This window comes from Lissotriton helveticus, chromosome 6, assembly GCF_964261635.1.
Source record: "Lissotriton helveticus chromosome 6, aLisHel1.1, whole genome shotgun sequence".
Classification (NCBI taxonomy): Eukaryota; Metazoa; Chordata; class Amphibia; order Caudata; family Salamandridae; genus Lissotriton; species Lissotriton helveticus.
Window position 1 is genome coordinate 596829958 of NC_136067.1, and position 22394 is coordinate 596852351.

The 22394-nt window shown below is 41.7% G+C and overlaps 1 protein-coding gene across 1 annotated transcript in view; it reads left to right on the forward strand.

Annotated features, from left to right (window-relative positions):
* Nucleotides 1-22394, forward strand: part of KCNQ5 (potassium voltage-gated channel subfamily Q member 5) — a 1025261-nt gene that overhangs the window by 514474 nt on the left and 488393 nt on the right. Inside the window, exon 4 of the mRNA XM_078647596.1 lies at nt 19711-19886. Coding sequence (XP_078503722.1) covers nt 19711-19886 — 176 coding nt within the window. The remainder of the gene's footprint in view (nt 1-19710; nt 19887-22394) is intronic.

A 22394-nucleotide genomic window follows, 5' to 3' on the forward strand; every position in this document is an offset into this window, starting at 1 on the left:
CTAAAACGCGCCACAGGTCGTGTTTGCACACATGTTACCTCAGGCCCTGCCCCCTTCCTTCACTATTGAGCAAAATATTCTTCTAAAATCAGCCGAACTGCGAATTCCGATTTACTCACCTGTTATCACAAGAGACGTCAGTGCTGCATCTTTGAGCGCACTACTGATCCTGAAAAGTAATTATAACCATACTCACAGTAACTTGAATTTCCTTCCATAGGCTAACATTGACTGGTTTCACTTGGAAATTTTTCTAAGTGTGGAGTTTTGGAACTTTAAAAAATTCCTTTAAAATCAGCTAAACTATGAATTCAGATGTACTCACCTGTTATCAGGAGAGACCTCAGTGCTGCATCTTTCAGCCCACTACTGATCCTGAAAAGTAATTCTAACCATACTTACAGTAACTTGAATTTCCTTCCATAGGCTAACATTGACTGGTTTCACTTGGAAATTTTTCTAATTGTGGTGTTTTGGAACTTTAAAAAATTCCTCTAAAATCATTCAAACTACGAATTCCGATTTACTCACCTATTATCAGGAGAGACCTCAGTGCTGCATCTTTTAGCCCACTACTGATCCTGAAAAGTAATTCTAACCATACTTACAGTAACTTGAATTTCCATCCATAGGCAAACATTGACTGGTTTCACTTGGAAATTTTTCTAAGTGTGGAGTTTTGTAGCTTAAATAAATTCCTCAAAAATCTGCCGAACTACGAATTCCGATTTACTCACCTGTTATCTGGAGAGTCCTCAGTGCTGCATCTTTCAGCTCACTACTATTCCTGAAAAGTAGATTTAACTGTACTTACCAGTAACTTGAATTTCCTTCCGTAGAATATCATTGCCTGCTATATAAAATATATATGCGTTAAAAAAATATAAAATAAAAAAAATATATATTATGATTTCAATATTTTTAAAAACATTTTTTTCAAATTATTTTAAAAATATGTAATGTAATTAAAAAAATTAAATATCTAAAAATAAATATTTTAAAACAATGTAGTAAATTAGTATAAAAAAATAACAATTAATACATTTAAAAATTATCATTTACAAAACCTTTGAAATTCACTGAAAAAACCTTAGGTTTCAGCCACGTTATAGTTAGGAATTAGCATTTAAAAAAAACTTTGAAATTCATTGAAAAAAAACATAGGTTTCAGCCACGTTATAGTTAGGAATTAGCATTTAAAAAACCTTAGAAATTCACTGAAAAACCATAGGTTTCACACGTTATAGTTAGCTGGATACTCCATTGTTTTGACATTTTTAGTTTCTATTTTTGAATCAATAGGTTTGTGTATCAAAGGTTATATTACGCTGAGAGGAGGTCTGCCACGATGTCATCAGTGATGTCATTCGAGATGTCATCAGTGATGTCATGAGTGATGTTACTGACCGTGTCATGAGTGATGTAATATGTGACGTCATCAGCAGTGCATTGCGGGCGCGCGAGTTATAGTTAGCTGAACTAACTATAACGGGGGAATTTCAATGGTTTTGTATGAGTGAAATGTCCAGCTAACTATAACATGTGTGAAACCTATGGTTTTTTTCAGTGAATTTCTAAGGTTTTTTTAAATGCTAATTCCTAACTATAACGTGGCTGAAACCTATCGTTTTTTCAGTGAATTTCTAAGGTTTTTAAAATGCTAATTCCTAACTATAACGTGGCTGAAACCTATGGTTTTTTCAGTGGATATATACATATATATATATACATTTTTTCTCATGGTACGTTGATGTGGGGTTAGGAATTGTAAATATACTTCCCTATCTGTACATACCTTTCAATATTTTGTCCTTTGATATTCTGCCCACAATATTCTTGTATGTCGATATTCTTGGGCTCAATACCCAGTAGCACAAATATCTTAAATTCCACAGACCCAAAATGTATGACACCCATAACGAAAGCAGTATTTTTTCACTAAAATTAAATGAGTCCCATCTTGTTCCAGAAAAGCTTGGGGAATGACCAGTCCAGTTTTCAGCCTGGTAGGGGTACTGAGTTGACAATGATTGGATTAATGTCTGCTAGTTAAAGCAAAAAAGAGTAGTTAGTTTAGAGGTAATACTTGACTTTTCTTTTTTTCTTTTAATATATTTTTATTATTCAAGTTAAGCACACTTTATCCTGTACACGTTAATCTTTAACAAGTGCCAATTTCATGAATCCATATTTCACAAATCAGATCTCAGATACATATGCAATACGTCATTCATCATGTTGTCATTCCTTTACCTATTTAAATAAAAATAAACAAAAAATTCTAACATTTCAATCAATCAAGAAAACAAAGCAAAGAGAAAAAAGAGGGAAAAAAAAAGGGAAACACCAAAAGGGGGAAATTTTCCTATTGGTCACTACTTTGCATCTCCTTCCATTTACTTAAGGGTTCCCAAATCCTTATACCTAAGCACCTTCCTCTCCTCCCCTTCCGTGCATAGATATTTTTCTCAATATTATATGAATATAACAGATTTGCCAGCCAAATTTGAAATGCTGGGGGATTTTTATCAAGCCAAGCCCTAGCTATTACCAGTCTATAAACAGCCATAGCAACAAATAGGAATTCAGCATGCTGTTCCTGCTCCCCCTTACCCACCCCTAGCAGAATCCAAGATGGTGTAAGAGTAATTTGTATATCCAAAGATCTTGTTAGAAACCCCTCTATCCCTTTAATCAATGAGTTTAGTTGAGGGCAAGTGGCAAAGATATGTATGCTATCCGCCTCCAATGAATTACATCGGGGACAGATAGTTCCTGTATTACCACCCCATTTTGCTATCCTCGCCGGAGTATAATAAAGAAAATATAATGTTTTGTAGTGCTGTGACTGCAGAGGGGCTGCACACAAAATTGTACGTCCTAAATTCAGAGACTCGAGAAATAGGGTGTTTTCATCTCCCAATTTCTCCGCCCATTTCGTGCTAAATTCCTCCAGATCATCCACCCTTCCCTTTATCAAAATTGCATAAAATGTCCTAATTGTGCGATCCCCCATCAGCTTAATTTTCTCCATTATTTCATTTTTATCAAAGCCTGCGAGACCTCCCACCTTGTTTTTGAAAAAGCTCCTGATCTGTAGATACTTAAAAAACCCTCTATTGTCCAGCCCATATGCATCTCGTAGGTCTGAAAACTGTGCAAATCCGTCATGGCAAAACAGGTCACCTATTTGCGTGATCCCCCTTGCTGCCCACTCTGCCATTGTATGATCAGCGAATATTTCAGTGGGGAATGATCTATTGTTAATCAGAGACACATATCTATTGTACCTCCCCATCTTGGCTTTCTTTAGAAAGGCATTCCACACACTTACTGCAGCCAAAACTGTCTTGAACCGAGTTCTCTTAAAATAACCAAAATCAATACAATTTAAAAAACAATTATCAACATTTGCCCCAAGCACAACAGCATAAACCCCAGTGGAAAAGTTATTCACCCTTTCATCGTCATTATTCCCTCCAATTAATCCCTGCATATATTGCAAAACAGATGCCATATAATATAAACGGAAATCTGGTGCACCCCAACCCCCCTTGTCCCTAGGAAGTGTCATAAACCTATAGGCCCTCCGGGTCTTACCGTGTGCCCAGATAAACCTATTGCATATGGCGTCTAGACCATTAAACCAGCTGGCTTCAAACAGGAGAGGAATGGCCCTAAAGAGATACAAAAATTTAGGAAGAACCATCATCTTGATGATGTTGGTACACCCTACCAGCGACAGGTGTAGGTTGTTCATCCTCTCTAAATCCGTTTTTACTTGGGCTATTAAGGGTGACATATTGTCTTTTACTATCTTATCTACTTCTGATGTAATCTGCACACCTAGATAGGTAGCCGCCCCCACAACTCTATCATCATTACATACTACAAAGCTGTTTTTAACTATCTGGGTTTTAGTATTATTCAGGCTGTACCCCGAGAATTGCCCAAACCGATTAGCCTCACCTTCGATTGCCCTAATAGCATCTACAGGATTCGGAGTCAAGATGGCCACATCGTCCGCATATGCCAACGTTTTAATCCGGCATCCATTCAATACTAGTGGTGGAATCTGATCATTACATTCCAACCTGCGTAAGTATGGATCGAGGTACAGCGCAAAAAGCAGGGGAGAAGAGAGACACCCCTGCCTCGTTCCTCTATTGATATTAACTGTGGTTGACTGCCCTCTATTAACCCTTATCTTAGCTACCGGGTTTATATACAGTGTCTGCAGGGCCTTAATAAATCCCACCCCTATGCCGCTCCACCTCAAAAACTGCCCATAGGTACCCCCAGGAGACCCTATCAAATGCTTTTTCGGCATCTAGAAACAAAGCTGCCATAGGGTCGCCCAGAATACTTGCTGCATCAAATGCCGTAATTACCTGTCTAGTATGTTGAGTCGTTCCTTTACCCGGAATGAACCCATGTTGAGACGGGCTTACCAGTGATTTCACCACTCTTGATAGCCTTTTAGCCAGTATTTTTGAAAATACCTTGACATCCGCATTCATCAAAGTGATGGGACGATAGGAACCCGGGACAGTTGGAGGTTTTCCTTTCTTGGGTATTACAATGATATCCACCCCACCCCATGACTCTGGGACGAACTCTGCCTTTTGCGCCAATAGCATAACATTGAACATTTCTTTTAAAAGTACTGATTGAAAAACTTTATAAAATTCAACAGGAATTTGATCCGGACCAGCTGCCTTCCCGGATGGTAAATCCCTCAGAGCCAAGACCAATTCTTCTAACTGGAAAACCTCTTCCAATCCCCCCTATCCTCCTCCGAGATTTCTGGGGGCACTATCTCTCCTAAATACCTACTCATGTCCTCCTCCCTCCCGGGGCCATCCGCTGTATACAACTCTGTGTAAAATTGTTTAAATACCTCTCTCACCTGTTCGGCTTCCGTTGCCATAATACCCTGGGAGTTTTTGATCTCCTTGATATCAGCCGTCCCTTCCCTTTGCCTAGTACGTATAGCCAATATATGGCCAACTCTCTCACTAAGTTCGTACGCTTTTTCCTTGTTTACTAGATACCTCTCTACTGTTTTTTTAGCCATCCCATCCATAGCTTCTGCTTTAAGAGTAATAATTTTCAATAGTAACTGGTCGAGCGAAGATCGTAGTTGTATAGCTATTGCAAGTTCTTCCTCTATTTTCTTAAGGAACCTCTTAGACTCTTCAGCTTTTACCTTCTCTTTCCTTTGACCCTTAATTACAAAGCTCAAGGTATCTCCTCTTACTCCAGCTTTAAAAGCATCCCATACTACCCCTGACGCTTCTGTACCTCTATTTATCTCCCAAAAATCTTTGATCCAGTTCATCATAGTTTCTCGATATTCCTGATCCTGTAACAATGCTCTTTAAAATGTCCATTGTCTGATCTCTCTTCGTCCTTGCCCAACTCTTAGTGACAAAATTAATGGGCTATGATCCGACATAATTCGTGGTTCTCTTTCTATTCTTGCCCTATACATCAACCCCCTTGAAATTAGAAAATAATCAAGCCTGACCAATACCTGATGGGGGGCTGAAAAGAAAGTACTCCCGTGTAAATTTGGATGGCACTTAACCCAAGGGTCTTCTAGAGAGTTGTGAATTGCCATGTCTGCAAGAGCTCTATATGTCCTCTTCTTCCTTCCCAAGTATTTTCTACCAGGGTCTAAAAAACTACTGCCGCTGTCATGCAGGTTAAAATCACCGCACAAATAATTGGTTCTGGCCATTGCGCCAATTCTGCGTCTAAAAATTGAAACACATCCGGGTCATCCTCTGTGGAACCATAGACTGAAACAATGGTAATAATCTCTTCCTTAATCCCTAGTTCTACTATAACCCACCTTCCCCATTGATCCTCTTTTTTCCTCCTAATCACCACGTCCCTCTTGTCTTAGTGCGTTCATTAGTCTTTGCTAGTACATTAAAACCAAGCTGTTCCAACAGATATGCCTTAGTGCCTTCAATGTGCGTTTCCTGCAGACAAACTAAATCGAGATGTAGTGATTTAAGCAGCGCAGCCACTTTAAGTCTTTTATTAATCTCGTTCAGCCCACAAATATTTATCGAGGCTATCCTACATGCCATCCCATTTCATTCCTTTCTTCATGATTGTACCTGTTAATTTCTAAAAGTTTCACCTCCGCCTCCCCTTCTCTTCTTCTTAACATAATGCATTGCGTATCTTGCTTTTCCAACCCACGTGTGCTGTCTCCACAACCAAATCCTAAGTGTAGATTCCTTTTTCTTTTTCCCCCCCTGAGTCTCCCCCTCCCCCGCCCCCCCCTCCCTGCTCCGCACCCCCTCCCACCACCCCCTCCTTCCCCCTTACAGGCAAATAGGTCTTGCGACCTATGTGTGGTCGCTTTTAAATTGTGCCCATCGCTTCTCTCTCCTGCCCCCCATTATTCCAATCTATGTGCCTCCCTTAGCTCCCCACATATTATATACTAATACTCAGAGTGTTCCCCTACTGCCTAGTGTTTTTGTTATAAAAGGTCAGCCACACATCAACATTGCCCAGCCCTTAACCCCCCTTCTTGCTCTTTAACTCATCCAAAAATTGCTGGGCTTTTATTTCTGATGTGGACATCCACACCCTTCCTTTCACTATCACCTTAAGTCTAGCCGGGAATAAGAGGTAGGCTTCACAACCCCCAGCTTGAAAGGGTGCAATCATCTGCCTTAGTTTCCATCTGCGCTCTACGGTGACATGGCAGAAGTCGGGCCTGGCAAAGAATGATGTACCCCCAAACGCCCGCCTGTTATCCGGCTTTGCCTTGCCTATGATCTCTTCCCTTAAAAGAAAGTTACCAATGTTGACCAAAATTGCCCGGGGGAGCGCGTTCTGACCTCGACCTTTTTTCACAGTGAAGGGAAACTGATGTGCCCTCTGCACCTCTCTATCCCAATCCCATTGAGATTTTGGAAAGGCCCCTTTTAGCAAATCTACAACAAATTTCCTTATGTCCTCCCCCTCTGCCCCTTCTGCCACACCCAAAATTCTGACAGTGTTCCGCCGCTGGCGGTTTTCAAAGTCCTCCATCTTCCAGCTCATGTCCTCCGCGATTTTTTCATGCTCTGTCTTGAATGTCTGCCAGGTTCCGACATCGTCCTCCAGCTTGCCTGGGCGTTCCTCTACCTCTGTTACCCGAATGTCCACTTCCTTCTGGAGCTTGGTGACTTTCCTAAGTGTACCCTGAATTTTCTTTGAGGCCTGCCTTGCTCTACGGCTTTCTGCTCTGGCTTCTGCCTGCATTTGCTTCAAGGTACTAAAAAGTATCTCAAAAGAGTCTCGCCGCGGTGCAGACCCTGAGTCAGAGCCCTCATCCAGGCCGCTCTCTCGGTAGACCTGCGAAGTGGCTGAGTAGTCCCATAATAGTCGTTTGCTACCCTGTGACGGCGATCCGCCCGTGCGTCTCCTTACCCTTGCAGTTTTTTTTAGCTGTGTAGATTCTTTCTCATAAGTACTCGACCCTGAGTCTGTACCTGTGTCCTCCTCCTTTTCATCAACCTCGTCATCCCCATCTCCTTCTTCCTCCGTACTATCTTTTGAGGAGATTACTGATTCTGAGTCTTCGTTAAAGGAGAAAAAGCGATCTCCTTCCACTGAGCCACCATCTTTCCCGTCCTTTCCCTCCATAGCAGTCAGGGTAGCATTTTTAGCTATGCTTCTTTGCTTTCTTCCAGTGGCTACCAAGTTTTCAAAGCTTTCTTTGCTACCCTGTGTAGAAGCCTTCTGGGTTTGCTCCCTTTCTGCCGCCATCTGAGCCTCTATAAGCAGCAAGACTCCCAGCATATCCTCACCCCCTGTAGCCATATCAGCGTTCCCTCTAACAGCATCTAAACTGCCATCTGTCAATTGGATTGGGGTTTTTGCATTCTCGGGTAAATTACTGTGTCCCCGCTTGCTGCACTCACCTACCAGCAGGGTATCAGCACCGATTCTTAGTCCCATTGCCTCCACTTCCTCTGCTGCCTCCACCGGTGACTCCGCTCCCTCCGCTGCCTTCGCTGCCGCATTAGATTCCACCGTTGTGAGCGCCGCAGCTCCTCCTCCGACTGGCCGTGATCGGCCTGCTGTTGCCTAGCGACCATACCCTTCCCTGCGTGCGGCTCTCCTGCGGCGTCCTCGAGGACGTTTTTGCCGGAATCCATCATTCTCTGCACAACATCCAGCGGAGCCGTGCCTTTGATGTGAAATACCTCCGTTAAGGTGGGTTGCCGGAGCATTACTTCCTTTCCCTCATCTTTCTGTGAGATTGAGTCTTGAACTTTAGCTGCCACATTCAAGCCTCTGGCCGAGCAGTTCTCAGGCATAGATTTCACTGGAACAGTCAACATCCCTCTAGACTCCGACTTTTTCTTTGTATTAAGGGCTAGCACTTTCCGGATCGCACCTGGATGTTTTACATTTGTGTTTGTGCCGATCTCAGTCACCGGTGCAGGCGTTTTAACTGTAGCTATTTTCGCTTCTGGCTCAGCTACCTCTTTCTTCTTATCCTGACGCTGCGGACGGGGGGGCATTTTGTAGAAATAAAGGACTGCTATGTGCCCCAGCTCTCTCCTGAGCCTGTCCAAAAAGCAGTTCACGCTGCCCCAGGTCCGTTTTACCTCGCACAACCTCTGATTCCAAGTCAGCGAGTATCCAATAATGTCACTTCGTAGAATTAGCTCAATCGCCATTAGGGAAGCACATCATGCCAACAACTCAGGCTTGGCAGGAGAGGGAAAAAGTGCGACTGCCTAGCACAACCCTCGAGCGGCCATCTTGCCTCCTCCACTGAACAATGATTCAATACTTGACTTTTCTAATGATTATGACACCATTGTCACAAAATCGTCTTGTAATGACCCAAAGTAGTAGTAGTATTTATACAAAATATTGAGTTCAAAATATCAGGAGACAGAAATATCAGAGAAAACAAGTTGTGATTAAAAAATATCATGATGCAAAAATATCTTTGTAAAGAATATTATCTTTTGGGACTAAGTATTATCGTTTTAAAACTATTCTTGTTTTTAATATTGTTTTCATAATTATATTTGTAAAATATTATTTTTTAATTATATTAGTTTTTTTGTTTGTATATTAATTTTATGTGATACTATTATTTGTATAATTGTTAAACAATTTTAAATTATAGATTTTAAGTCATTTAGAATTTTTTATTTAATTGTTAATAATAATTTATAGTGTGATATCCGGTTGTTGGGTTTATAGGGGGGATAGGGTAGGAAGTTAAGTAAACATAAATTATTAATTGTTAATTAATTATTTATGTAATTGATAATTATTTAAATTGTTTAAACTGATTTATTTCAGTTATATTTTAGGTGCAGGATGTTTGGTTTGTAGGCATATAGTGTGGGAAGTTAATTAAGTATTAATTAACAATGACATATTTTTTATACTTTTGATTGATCATTAATTATGTAAATTGTTCCGTGTGCGTTATGAGCGTAATCTGTTGCCCCCTCTCCAACGGTTGAGGCTCGATGTTGCGTGCTGGCGTAAGTTGCCATTGTCACCGCTTGGTCGTGCGGTTCTTTTCAAGATGATGTCGTTGCCCAGATTTTTGTACGCACTTCAGAACTCATTTGACCCAGTTCCTTCTAGTTATTTTCGTGAAGTGGAGAGCCTGCAGAGCCGACTGGTCTGGGATGGGTGAGCGCGCATTGCTTTTTCCAAACTCACGCTCCCGTGGTATGATGGGGGCATTGCCCTACCAAACATCAGGCGCTACTATTGGGCTTCCCAGTTGAGTGCGGTCAATCACGCGATTTACGCTCCTGGTCCTGCCCCGGCTTTCGCTATGGATAAAAATCTTCTGTCAGGAGGTAATTTCAACAGGGCGCTGTACTCCAAGGGGCTCTATAGAACACTGACCGGTCCCACTAAAATTGCGGTACGAGTGTGGCAAGATGCAAATGCGGCATTGGGATGGAGTGATAGACTTACCCGCACAACCCCTTTGTATGATTCTGAAAGTTTGGGTAATTTGTGGAGTACGAAAGGTTTTGATAAATGGGATATGATTGGTATTAGCAAGGTGGGTGACCTCTGGTCTAAAGGTACCGTTAAGCCCTTTGAGGAGCTGAAAATGGAATACGAGCTCGGTGACACAGAATTCTTTAAATATGCTCAGATCCGTCATGCCCTAGTGTCCACTTTTGCTGTTGGTACTGATATTCCTGAGTCCTCCCCTCTTAAGGACCGTATCCTAGATGGCCATGTGCCCGACAGCACAATTTCATTGATCTACAAGAAGCTGATCAATATTAGGGCTGATCTGCTTGTGCGCCTCAAGGTTTTGTGGACTGCTGACGGATTGGAGCTAGACGACGAGGACTGGCAGTCTGCTCTGTCCTCGCCCAAAGAAGTTGCCATACCTGCTCGCCTTAGATTTGTCCAACTTAAGATCCTCCATCGCGTGTATGTTACTGGTCCGAGTCTGGTTCGTATGGGTTATTCTTTGGATGGATTGTGTAAACGTGGTTGCGGTATGGTTGGTACCTTCCTCCACATTTTATGGGAATGTCCGAAGGTGGTTGCTTTTTGGTCCCGAGTGCATGTGGTGATGGAAAGGGTCACTGGTGTGTCGCTACTGCCTGAAGCCAGGCGTTGTCTGTTGAATGTCTGGGAACCCAACGATTACAACACAGCACAGATTACTTGGGCGACCCTTGGTAATATGGTTGCTAAGAGGGATATTGCACAGCTCTGGGGCTCTCACAGGCCGCCTACTGTATTGCAATGGAAAGAAAACATGGATTGGTGCATGTTCCGAGAGAAAACTGTGTATTTGTCACGGGGAAGACCCAAGAAATGGGGCAGGATCTGGTCACAATGGAACGCATATCGTGGAAATGTGTGTACTCCCCCACATGATTCATCTCCCGATGTCTCCTTGTCCCCCTAATTGTCATTCCAATCTTTATCAGTAATTGTACTATTGATTGTTTCCTCGCTGCCTCCCTCCCCCCTTATGAATATTTACTGTAATATATATATTGTACAGTTGGAGCTCCGCTTATGAAGACTCATAATCATCCTTCATTACTTTAATGCCTTGTGAATTTTGTTAATTTGTTTTTGAATTTTTTCAATAAAAACTTAAAAAAAATAAAATAAAAAAAATGTAAATTGTTTAATACTGATTTATTTTAGTTATATTTTAGGTGTGGGCTGCTGGGTTAGTAGGGGTATAGGGTGAGAAGTTTCATAAAATTAAATGTCATTTAATATTTTTTTTAATATTATTTGTTATTTAGTTACTATGTAAAATACTTAGTTTATTAATATGTAATTGCTCTACCGTACCATTTATTTTCCTATGGGTTTTAGTATTCATATGTGTATTAGACATATATTTTTAAATGTTGAGTTTTACTTTTTTGGGATGAGTTGGTTGGGAAGAAAATAAATATATATATTTTTCATAACTATTGATATTTATATGTAAGTTATTACTTGGTAATTAATTATGTCAAATAATTAACAATGTATATTTTTTTCCCATTTTAAATGTATTTGATAGTGTTTGTGAAAGTTTTTTTTAACATGTCTCTATTAGCATTTAATACAAAAATAAGACACACGAGAATAGCACGGGCATCATGCAACCACAGGGCAACAACATAACTGTCACATTATCTAGCTTGGCCACAGAATGATTAAGCAATCAAATGCATGCCATGAACAATAGTGAAACAGTACAACATGTACCTGTAAATCAAACATTAAATAAACAGCAGCATAACAAAAAAAAGAGGCGGCAGTTCATAACGCAGGAGGCTTTCCCCTCCTTCCTACCCAGACACTGCGTGCATTACCATAACCTATTTCAAAATGGGTTATGGGAACAATAGGGAGGGTGGTGGAGGGAGCAGAGGCAAATGGACAATAGGGTGGGGGCGAACGGCCAGGCCCCGAGCATCCCCAATGCACAATCATATTCACTCCAGAGTACTCTGAAGATGTAACCTCTCACACGGGCTGTAAATCACAGCACACGAATCAACCACGCAGGGTGACTCCGTTTCCTGACCTCGGAAATGGGGGAAAGGGTGGACGCCAGCAAATCCACCTCCGACAGGACATTCAACATATCCTACCACATTTCCAGATCTCGCTCAGCATGCTAATCTGTGCGCCTAGCTCACAGAGTATCTCTTCTGCCACTCCCCATTCCTGCATGTCTCCTAACCATTTACTGCCTGTCGGAGTCATGGGTTGCGTCCAGTGTATGGCTGCTGTCCATTTGGCCAGCACCAGTCCCAATAGTGAGAACCTGTGGCATATTCGGGGCCCGCTCCTACCAAGCAGCGTTCAACGGATGTCTCCACCAACCATTGCGTGACTCCCAGCAACGTCATCAAGACCTCCTCCCAGCACCCTCATAATTTGATAAAGTCCCAGGTCATATGAACTAAGGTCTCCGGGGTTAATCCACAGTGAGAGCAGGCCTCTGAGCGAGCACTGTTAATCCTGAAGAAACCCAGTGGGGCAGGTAGGCTTGGTACAAGTGGTAAAACTTCATGAGTTTGAACCTTGCATTGCTTGCTACTTCCTTCACCTGATCAAATGCACTCTTCCAGGCCCCCACTGTGAGGGGCGTTGTGAGTGCTCTCCCACAATTGTCCTGAACCACTGTCATGTCAGTGTGTCGATCCTAATTAAGGGCCCAATAAATGTACAAGACCAGGCCTCAAGTTGACCTGGGGTCCAGTGTTATCTGCAGAGTCTGAGACTCCACAGACTTGGGGTAAGGTCAGCCAGATCTCAAGTACTGTACATGATACCTTGGCGTATTGTATGAACTGGCCCTGGTGGAGGCCAAACACATCTTGACTTTCTTCTATAGTGAGGAACACACCATGAGAGTATAGGTCACCAACAGTATTACAGTCACCCTTAAACCATTGTGACAAGTCCATCACTGATTGGATTTTGCATTAGGGTTTTAACCAGAGAAGAGGTCAAAGTCAAGCATACGGGACCTAATGTAGCACCCGCGTTACCGCATGTTCCCAGGCCACTGCCACCTGTCGGACGACAAAGGGGTGGTAGTCCAGAACACCCGTTCACAGTATAAGGCAGTGAGGGAGGTCCGCTGCAGCACTCCATGTGCCTAGTAGTTTTTTTTCCACATTAGGGTCATTGGAACACCACTGAGCGGCATATTGCAAAAGGCTTGTGAATTAGTACAGTCTCAGTTCTGGTAGTACCAGTCCTCCTAGGTCAGTATATAACTTAAGAAGATCAAGTTTAATCCCGCTATGCTTACTTGCCCACACTAGAGACACTAGGGGACCATACAGTCTGGTGAAGGTAGATGGTGGAATTTCATGCATAGCATTTTGAACAGCATAGGTAAAAGAACCCTGCCCATCATTGACAGCGGCAGACGGACCCGGAAATGGATGGAATACTCTAGGCCTCTGATATCATCTGCTATTGAGATGATATCAGGCTACCGCAGGACTCGCTATCCGGATCCCTAGGTACCAAAAATAGCCCCTTTCCCATTGAAGCTAGGTCACTGGGAGCCCGGCCGGCTGAGCCCTCTCCATAGCGGCCATTGGGAACAGCACTGTTTTCTGTTCATTGATGCGGAGGCTGGATACCTCTCCGAATTCAGACATGATTTGCAGCAGGATCCTCATGGACTGCTCGGGCGCGTAACATACTACTAGCGTGTCATCTGCGTAGAGTAAGACAACATGTGTGATGCTACCAATTCAACTCCCCATTTCTCCATATCACGGCAAAGGCGTTTTGCGAGGCGCTCCATGACCAAAGAGAAAAGCAGTGGCAACAGGGGGCATTCCTGTCTAGTACCTCTCTCAATAGGAAACATTTCTGACACCACGGAGCCAGTCCAAACCTGCGTGACCGGACCGGCGTAGAGTAGTTTCACCCAGGACAGAAATATCAGTCCAAACACCATTCTCTGGAGGTACTCCCAATCGAGTGTGTCAAGTGCTGTTTCAATATCTAAAGCAATCCGTGCCTCCTCTATCTATCATTGACTAAGTGCAACACATGGGACAATCGCCATAGATTCATGTGGGTCCTCCGCCCTGCATGCAGCCACACTGGTCATCATTTACCAGATTGGAGAATATGCCACACAGTCTAGTGGCAAGAGTCATTGCCAGAATTTTTGCAACTACTCCCAGCATGGACAGGGACCAATAAGAACCAGGATCCAACAGGTCTCTGCCTGCTCTGGGGCACATGACTATCTGTGCTTCCAGCATTGTCTGCTGTAAACTCTCACACCCCCATGCCTCGAGGAATGTTTCTAGTAGGTGGGGAGAAGTAACTCTGAAAATGTGTAATAGTACTCCACTGGCAGCTCATCTCGGCCCAATGCCTTACTATGGTCTATCTCCCAGACCGCCGCCTTCGACTCCTCCATCGAGAGATCCCCCTCAAGGCTTTCAGTCTGCTCAGCCGTGAGGCAAGGAAGCGACAGCACAACCAGACATCACAGTTCCCCTCCGGGTTGCTAACCTCCGTTGTGCCATGAACGGATGCGAGGTGATGCCTGAGAGAAAGAATCACTAGGGGTGGGTGTTCCCTTTTGAGCAACCATGCCGGAAGGCACCCTGATATGTCACCCTCATGGTGAAGCAACTGGCAATATTCACTTCGGACCAACTGGTCCAGACAATCCCAGGCCTCCTCCACTGCCCTTCAGGCCATCCGCAGAAACATTCGCTGAGTTCCTGGTGCACAAGCAACCCAATAGAGGGCTAGCAGTTGTTTCGCCTCCTCAAGCAGTTGTGCCTCCAAATGACAGCTGGTGCCACTAATATGGGACAAGCACTCCCTTCGTGTTATTGCTTTCAGCGCTTCCCATTCTATACCTCTATGTGTCGTTGATGACCAGTTGGAATCAAAATATACGTCTGTCACTGTCTTGAGCTCCTCACCAAACAATGAATTTGTAAGCACCTCGGATCATAGTTGCCGCAGGGGCACAAAAGGTCTGTCTCCTACCACTCGATAAGTAGAGATGCATAGAACCTACCCAGTATCTGTGTCTGCACCACTTCAGCTGCAACATCCGCTGTGGCTAAGAATTTGTCAGCTGACTATATGTATCATGTGTTGGGACATAGAAAATGTGTTCCCTGACGTGTATATTTGTTGTGCGCCAGACAGCCAGGTAGTCCGTCCATTCCATCACCCCACACAGTGCAGCCAACATACTAGGTTTGGTACCCAATCTGGGACACACAGTGCACATGCCGTGAGGTGCATATACTGCCCATACCTGAGCACAGTCGGACTGTAGTCTGACTGTGCTCAGGCATGCGCCATGTATGCACATCACAGCCGATAATCCTCTGTCCCACTGAAGCTGGCCATGTAGCGTGGGTCATGCTCCCAGGCAGCGTCTCCCCAGGTCAGTGTCACACCGGTCAGGTCAGATTAAAAACAGGTTGCCGGAATCCTCTTCCCTGGTGGATGGCTCTGTGGCGGAGGATTGATGCAGGATACTGGGGCAGTCTATTACGGAGTCTACAGAATTGAGGCCGCCATCATTGCTTCTTTGGGCACACCCTTATTTATGTATTAATTGAAATTAAATCTATTGCTAATAGGTTTATCTTCTTTTAGGTAGTTTTGGAACGTGAATTTGGTATACGCAGATTTCCCTTCTTTTTTAATTGTATATTTAATTGGGTTTTTTTTAGAACAGATTTTATTTGTCAGAGTGATACATACAATTCAGATCTCTGAGTCCCAGAGACAACTGCCGCATATAAGGTAAAAAAGTTAGACTTTGACGATTTTACACATTTCTGTAAGAAAATATGAAATGCAATACAAATAAAATCAATTCCTGCAAAACAACCAACATTCCCCCTCCCTCCCCACCCCCCAAAGCACTGTCTCCTTATTCCGGAACAGTATATCCCTGACCCCGACTGCCATTCATCTACACTAATACCCAAGGGCCACAATACCATCTCCCGCCGAGCCCCCGCATGCCACTCAGGAGAAAAGTGTACGGTATGTGAAAAGCCAACAGGCTACCCCAAATCATGGCCTCGGCCCCCTTGCGGCAGCTCTAACTCCAGACCCTGATAATCTGCCCAGCTCTTCCAGATTTTATAATGTTTCCGGGTATTTAATTGTTTTTAGTTATTAAATAGCTATATATCTATATATTTTTTAATGTTTATAATAAGAGTTTAATATATTTTCTATATTAATAGGATTACTCATATATGTAAGAGTTTAAAGTGAAGTACTATCTCTACTGTTGCTTAGAGTGGAGTAGAAATAGTAAATCTAACCCCTCCAAAGTCCAACACTTTCGTTACTTTTGCACTGTTTGGAGTGGGAATAGTATATCCAATACTCCCAGATTCCAATACTTTTCCTAACATTTGTTAAACATAATATATAGTATTATTTGTTCATTTTTTAAATTTTATATTATTTGTTTTTATTTGTTATTTTTTTTAAATGTTTATAGTTCTTTAAGTAAATGGTTTTCTTCGGGATATTAATTTTTTTTTAATTGGCTAAATTAATTAATATATTTTGTCACAATTTGTTTATATTTTGTATATTTTTTTATTTGTGTATCCATTTTGTGTGTATGTGAGTGTTTATATTTGTAATATATATATATATATGCATGTGTTTGTCTATATTTATCTATCTATCTATCTATCTATATATATATATGCCTTCTTCTAGTAGCGCATTTAAAATATTACAAAAATAAAATGTATATAATGTAAAATGTATATTCTTTAATAATTGTGTTACAGTATATATATATATGTGTATATACATATACACATATATATATAGAAATGCATGTGTGTGTATTACTACATATTTATATACAGTATTACATATTATTGACATTTATTTATATTATTTTAATATATATACTATAATATTTATGATTTACTACTTCAAAATGTATATAAATTAAAAAATCGATATGTTGTGTGTTTTTGGACGATATTAGTGTCAACCAGGGCGTAACACATGCCCCCGCAGCCCCTGCAGTACGTGGGGTCCCCGAGCTGCAGGGGCCCCCCTCAGCACTGTAGTCAGGCCTGAGAGCTCCAAATTTAAATCGGTAGCGGGGGCCCCTCGGTGTACCTTTCAGGGGGGCCCTTCAACTTTCCTTACGCCACTGGTGTTAAAAATATTTCTTTCTGATATTCTTGTACTTAACATTATACTATAAGAGTTCTATATTGTGGAAACAATATTGTTAACACAATATTTTGGTCAGCAATATTTTTTAACACGATATTGTGTCAGTGATCCAGGAGTAGGTGCATCCAATGAAGCTATTGGCAGCCCTTTTTTCATAAGCTTACTGCTAGGTTGTATACAGATACGTTTAAAGCCCCTCTAATAATTTCAACTTGAGAAGCCACTCTTAAGTCACAATTGTCAGTGGACCTTTTCAATATTTGTTGGAAACATCCAGTATTGAGAGTAATTAAATGAACTTTAACACTTTTAGGACCGAATTTATGCATTTAGGCACAAAGAAATAGAGTCTGTATCCTGAATTAATGGCTGTATGATTTTCTACTTTTATCAAAATAACTAGAGTAAACATTTGGTAATCAATTAGGCCAAGGTCTCACCATGGAAAATCAGATAACCACTGTCATGTATATATGGCTTCTACATGAGGTTATTGCAGAGACTCTGGCTATTATGCGGCATAAGGATCGCTCTACTCTGGCTGTGTACTGACCAGAGTAATTATGACGTGTAAGCTTGAATATCAAAATAGTCTTTATTCAGAAGTTTACAAGAACTCGTTCAACACTGGTTACTGTTTGTAAAACTTATAATCTGCAAAATGACAACATAGTTCACAAGTATGTTTTGGTCTCAGAAGCAACCCTTCTGGAGAGTTTGTTTGTTGCCTAAGCCTGCTAATTACACTTTTCTATAAAAGGGTCACCTAACAGTGGGCAAATTTAAAGTGTATGCCATTTTAAGTTTGATTTCGGTCTTGGGAGCTCAAATCTTGAATGACAAGCCTATCAATCGAGACTTGAACCATAGGTAGCCCCCAAGTGCAGCCCCCAACCCCCACCCCGGGGTCCCGCAACGGGTCCACAAAGCAATTCCCACATGCCTTTTCATGGCGGCATCGCCACCATAAAAGGCCTTCTCCGCCAGGCATCCTGACATGGATGGCGGTGTCTGGAAGATACCACCACCATATAAGGCCCGAGTTCCGCCCACCGATTGCCTGCCAGCAGAAATGCGGAGGACGGGCTTGCCGTCTGCCGCTGTAACCCCCGCCATTGTAATATGGCGGCGGTGAATGAAGGGCAGACGGGGAATGATGTCGGGTGGTGGCGATCCGCCCGACATCATAATGGACCCCTTAGATCTAATGCTGATGTCCTTACTTGGTACATTGTGAGAACTTTAGGAAATAGCATTGTTAAAATGATTTATCTTCCTAAGATTGTTTCAATCCAATTTTGAAATGCTTATTTTATTAGATACATCGTTTTAAAAGAAAATGTAGGCAAAATAAATTGTTTTGGATTGTTCCATCTACAAGAGCCCAGAAATGGGAAATTACTGTTCCATGTGACCTTGACTGGTGGTTCGTGCGTTTAATGATTTTATCTCTCTCCAATGGAACGAACAGTCCTTACAATGCAGTGGATGAATGTACATCTTCATCTATTATGCTTTATGGACATGATTGAATGCATGCGAAGTACGCTTCGTAATAAAGGAGCACCAAGGGTAGCAGTGGAATGTGTGTAGGTAAGAGCTGTGCAGTATACCCCAAATAACTAATCAGGATACAGGATCCACTTGGCATCTGCTTATTCATTACCATCTGATCAGCAGCATTGATGCTAATTGCATAGATTTATAATTGTCTTGTTCTGCAAGCTTCCACTGAAATGACCAACCTAGCTAAAGGACAGACTGTAAAACAGCATTATCCTATTCTCATATCATGTGATATGGAATCATATTTTTCCGTTAAAAATTTAAGATCCTACCATGCTGGTCATTGGTGCATGTGACAAAGCGACATGCACTATACAGTATCCAAAGTTCTAAACAGGTCCCCGAATGCACTGGCATTCTAATACACTGGGTGCAATCAGCAGAAAATGTTTCAAAGAAAACTGTAAGGTTAGAGTCTAGCATAGCTGCAGACTTCTCAATTCCCGAAATCACAAATATTGTCAAGGTAACGCCTGAAAACCTGACACTTTATGTATTTTTGGGACTTTTTTGTTCAAGTGGAAAAAACCTTTTCCCTATGGATAATGCCCTTCCCAAACAACCACAACAACGTTTTAGAGGAAGGTCCTCTTCTCATTCCACACTCTAAAGGCATTTAATCCTTCTCTTCATAAGAGTAAATATACTACCATTTCTAGGGTGGGAATGAGTCAGAAAAAGTTTGAATCGTCTCTTTATCTTTCCTATAACATGTACAGAGTATGTATGTGTTTTTACATGTCTATCTGTATGTGTGTGGGGGTGGGTGCGTGTGTGTGCCTGTGTGTGTATCACATGAAGGGATTTAAAGAAATGTATTAATATTGTGCAAAGGTATACCACATTTCCCAATATTTGCCTGCACTCTGTTTATGTATTGTATATACACCATTTATATGTAAAATGCATATGTTACGTTTATTTCAGATATCATCGTTCTCATCGCATCAGTAGCAGTTGTTTCTGCTGGAACTCAGGGTAACATTTTTGCAACATCAGCTCTCAGAAGTCTTCGCTTCCTACAGATCCTTCGTATGGTGCGCATGGACCGAAGAGGTGGCACTTGGAAACTATTAGGTTCTGTCGTGTATGCTCATAGCAAGGTGGGTACCATGCATTCTGAACATCATGTTAACCTTGTTGCATACTGTATCACTTTAGTAAATATGCCTAGGAGAGAAATGTCACAGTCTTTTTGTGACCTATGCCTGAGTTCTCACAATGCTCAAATTGAAGTGTGCATAATGATCAACGGGTTAAACTAAGGGTGACCTTGTCTTGCCTTTGGGAACTTGATCCCAGCAGCAAGTCAGTCCATTGAAAAATGGGTGGTGTGTTGTGTGTAAGATACTAACTGAACAACACTACTTTTAAAGGAAGAGGTGTGGCGCCGCGGCTAGGGCGACTGACTCCGGAATCTGGGTATCACGGTTCGATGACTGGCAGCAGATTAGCCCAGCACCATGTGACTCTGGGCAATAGCTTGCTTAATCTTCCTAATGGCCTCCAGCGCCTAGAGACCCTTACGGGTGATTGTGCGCTTTAGGATGTGGATTATAAAGAAATAACGAAGGTAAAGGTCCAACCCAGGAATGCACGTGCTGAGCCTCAGCTATCTCCACCTCAGTTGGACAGGGGATGTTTGAGTGACAGGTGCACCACCAATCACTGAACCGAGAGCCATTCCTTCAAGAGGAATAAAACCTGGATGAGAGTCTTGGAATGGTGTGCACATAACGAATAGTAGGTTGAAGAATAGTTGGTAGAAGAGTGAAGTGATGTAGGAATAACTGAAAGCAGAAAGACCAAACTCATTCAAAGCGAACAACAAGTGATGCACACCTGGCAAGATTTGTGTTGCACAGAATGCCTTCTCCAAGCCTCTTTTTCGCCCAGGGAAGAAGTGGCCCGGAACATAAGCTTTATGCAGGACAGAAAGTACTTTTCCACCAAATTAGAGCAGCGTCCCTGCCTTAGGAACGCCTATCCGGAGCAGGGGGGCTTGTTAAAAGCTCAGATTATGGCCTTCACAAATTGTGCTTAAGTGGCGTGTAACTAACTATAAGTAAACTTTACTTACTGAGTGTTCATAGTTAGCTGAACACTATCATGGTTTAAAGATTTGAATTGTAAGACAGTTCAAGTCTTGAATTGCGTAGTTGGCCTCACTGTTTTTACAGGTAATATACCGGCATGACCTTGTACGACAGGTTACAAGAGTGGGATGCCTAGTGTTTTCCTTGGATCAAAAGCTCCTTTTCGATTTATTAAAGGGGAAAAGCTGAACATTGGCCTAAATGTGGCTGCAAGCGACTCAAATAGATGTTATATTAACAACCCTCTTCCTTCCTGAGTGATAGGCCCGAAATGCAGGCAAGGTATATAATATGCGAGAGGGCCTTTAACAACTAGTACAAACCAAAGCAGAAGGGCTTTAATGTTATGAAAATATGTCACCCACAGATGGCAGACTGTTCTAAAATAAACAGAGAGAAACAGAAAAAGAACCATTTGAATGTTAGAGCAGAAAGTCTGAAGCAGCCATGATTGGTCGTAGGCCACTTCATCATCTTCAATGAATATCTCACTATTCCAATGTTCTCATAAAATTATTGACTGGGTGGTGTCAAGGAGAAATTTGAAATATAGTGCCATTTAAGCCTTAATTTACCGAAACGCACTTACCATTTGGTATGAGAGGAATAAGAAATACACCACAGGATAAAATCCTTTAAACCTGCCTTAATATAAGAACGTCCTAAAATTGGAAATACCTCTAATGCTATTCACTTCAGAGCACATTGCTCCATTAAAACGTGGGAATACTTTGGAAATGGTACAACATTCTATATAAAGAGATAATATGTAAATGTGGAATGGGTCCGACAAAAAAAATGGTGCATGTTATTGCAAGGTGCCCATTATACCTTGATCTCAGCCATACGTACTCCAAGCCTCTTCTCCTAAAGGTGAAAGTGCATACAACTATGGATGACATTCAATGTGTCATATATGTTTTCTCAGCATAAGCTTATATTATTTGCACTTACCAGGAATACACAGATGGATTCCTGGTGGGCAGATATGCATTTCCTACTACTTATTTCTGTGCCACAAGAGCAGTGAAATCATTAGTAGAAAATCCTCCAAGGCACGGTTTTCCTTGAAATTTTGGGACTACCCACAGGCATGTATATTTATGGGCATTCCTGATACTTCGACCAATCCCTTTTCCACCATAGAATTAGAGGTTTACTCCAGCCAAAAGCAGAAGTAACTTCTTTTTCAGGATGAAGAGGGAACAAAGTTTCCTGCAGTATGTGCAGACAGAAGTGTAAATCTTCATAACTCTCAAGTCTTTCACATGTTTTTTGTGAATATGGTCCAATTTATTTTTTAAATGGTAACCATCGAAGTATTGACACTTTATTGAAAGTAATTCAGAAAAGAATAATACACACAGTAAAATAACATAACTATAACAATATGGAAGCTTTGATTATTGTATAATAAATTATTACTTTTTATATAATTTTTTTTCAAAATAGTGATGGGCATCATATTTTAATGAATGTTAATGTATAATGTGAACTGTCTATATAGTTTATAAT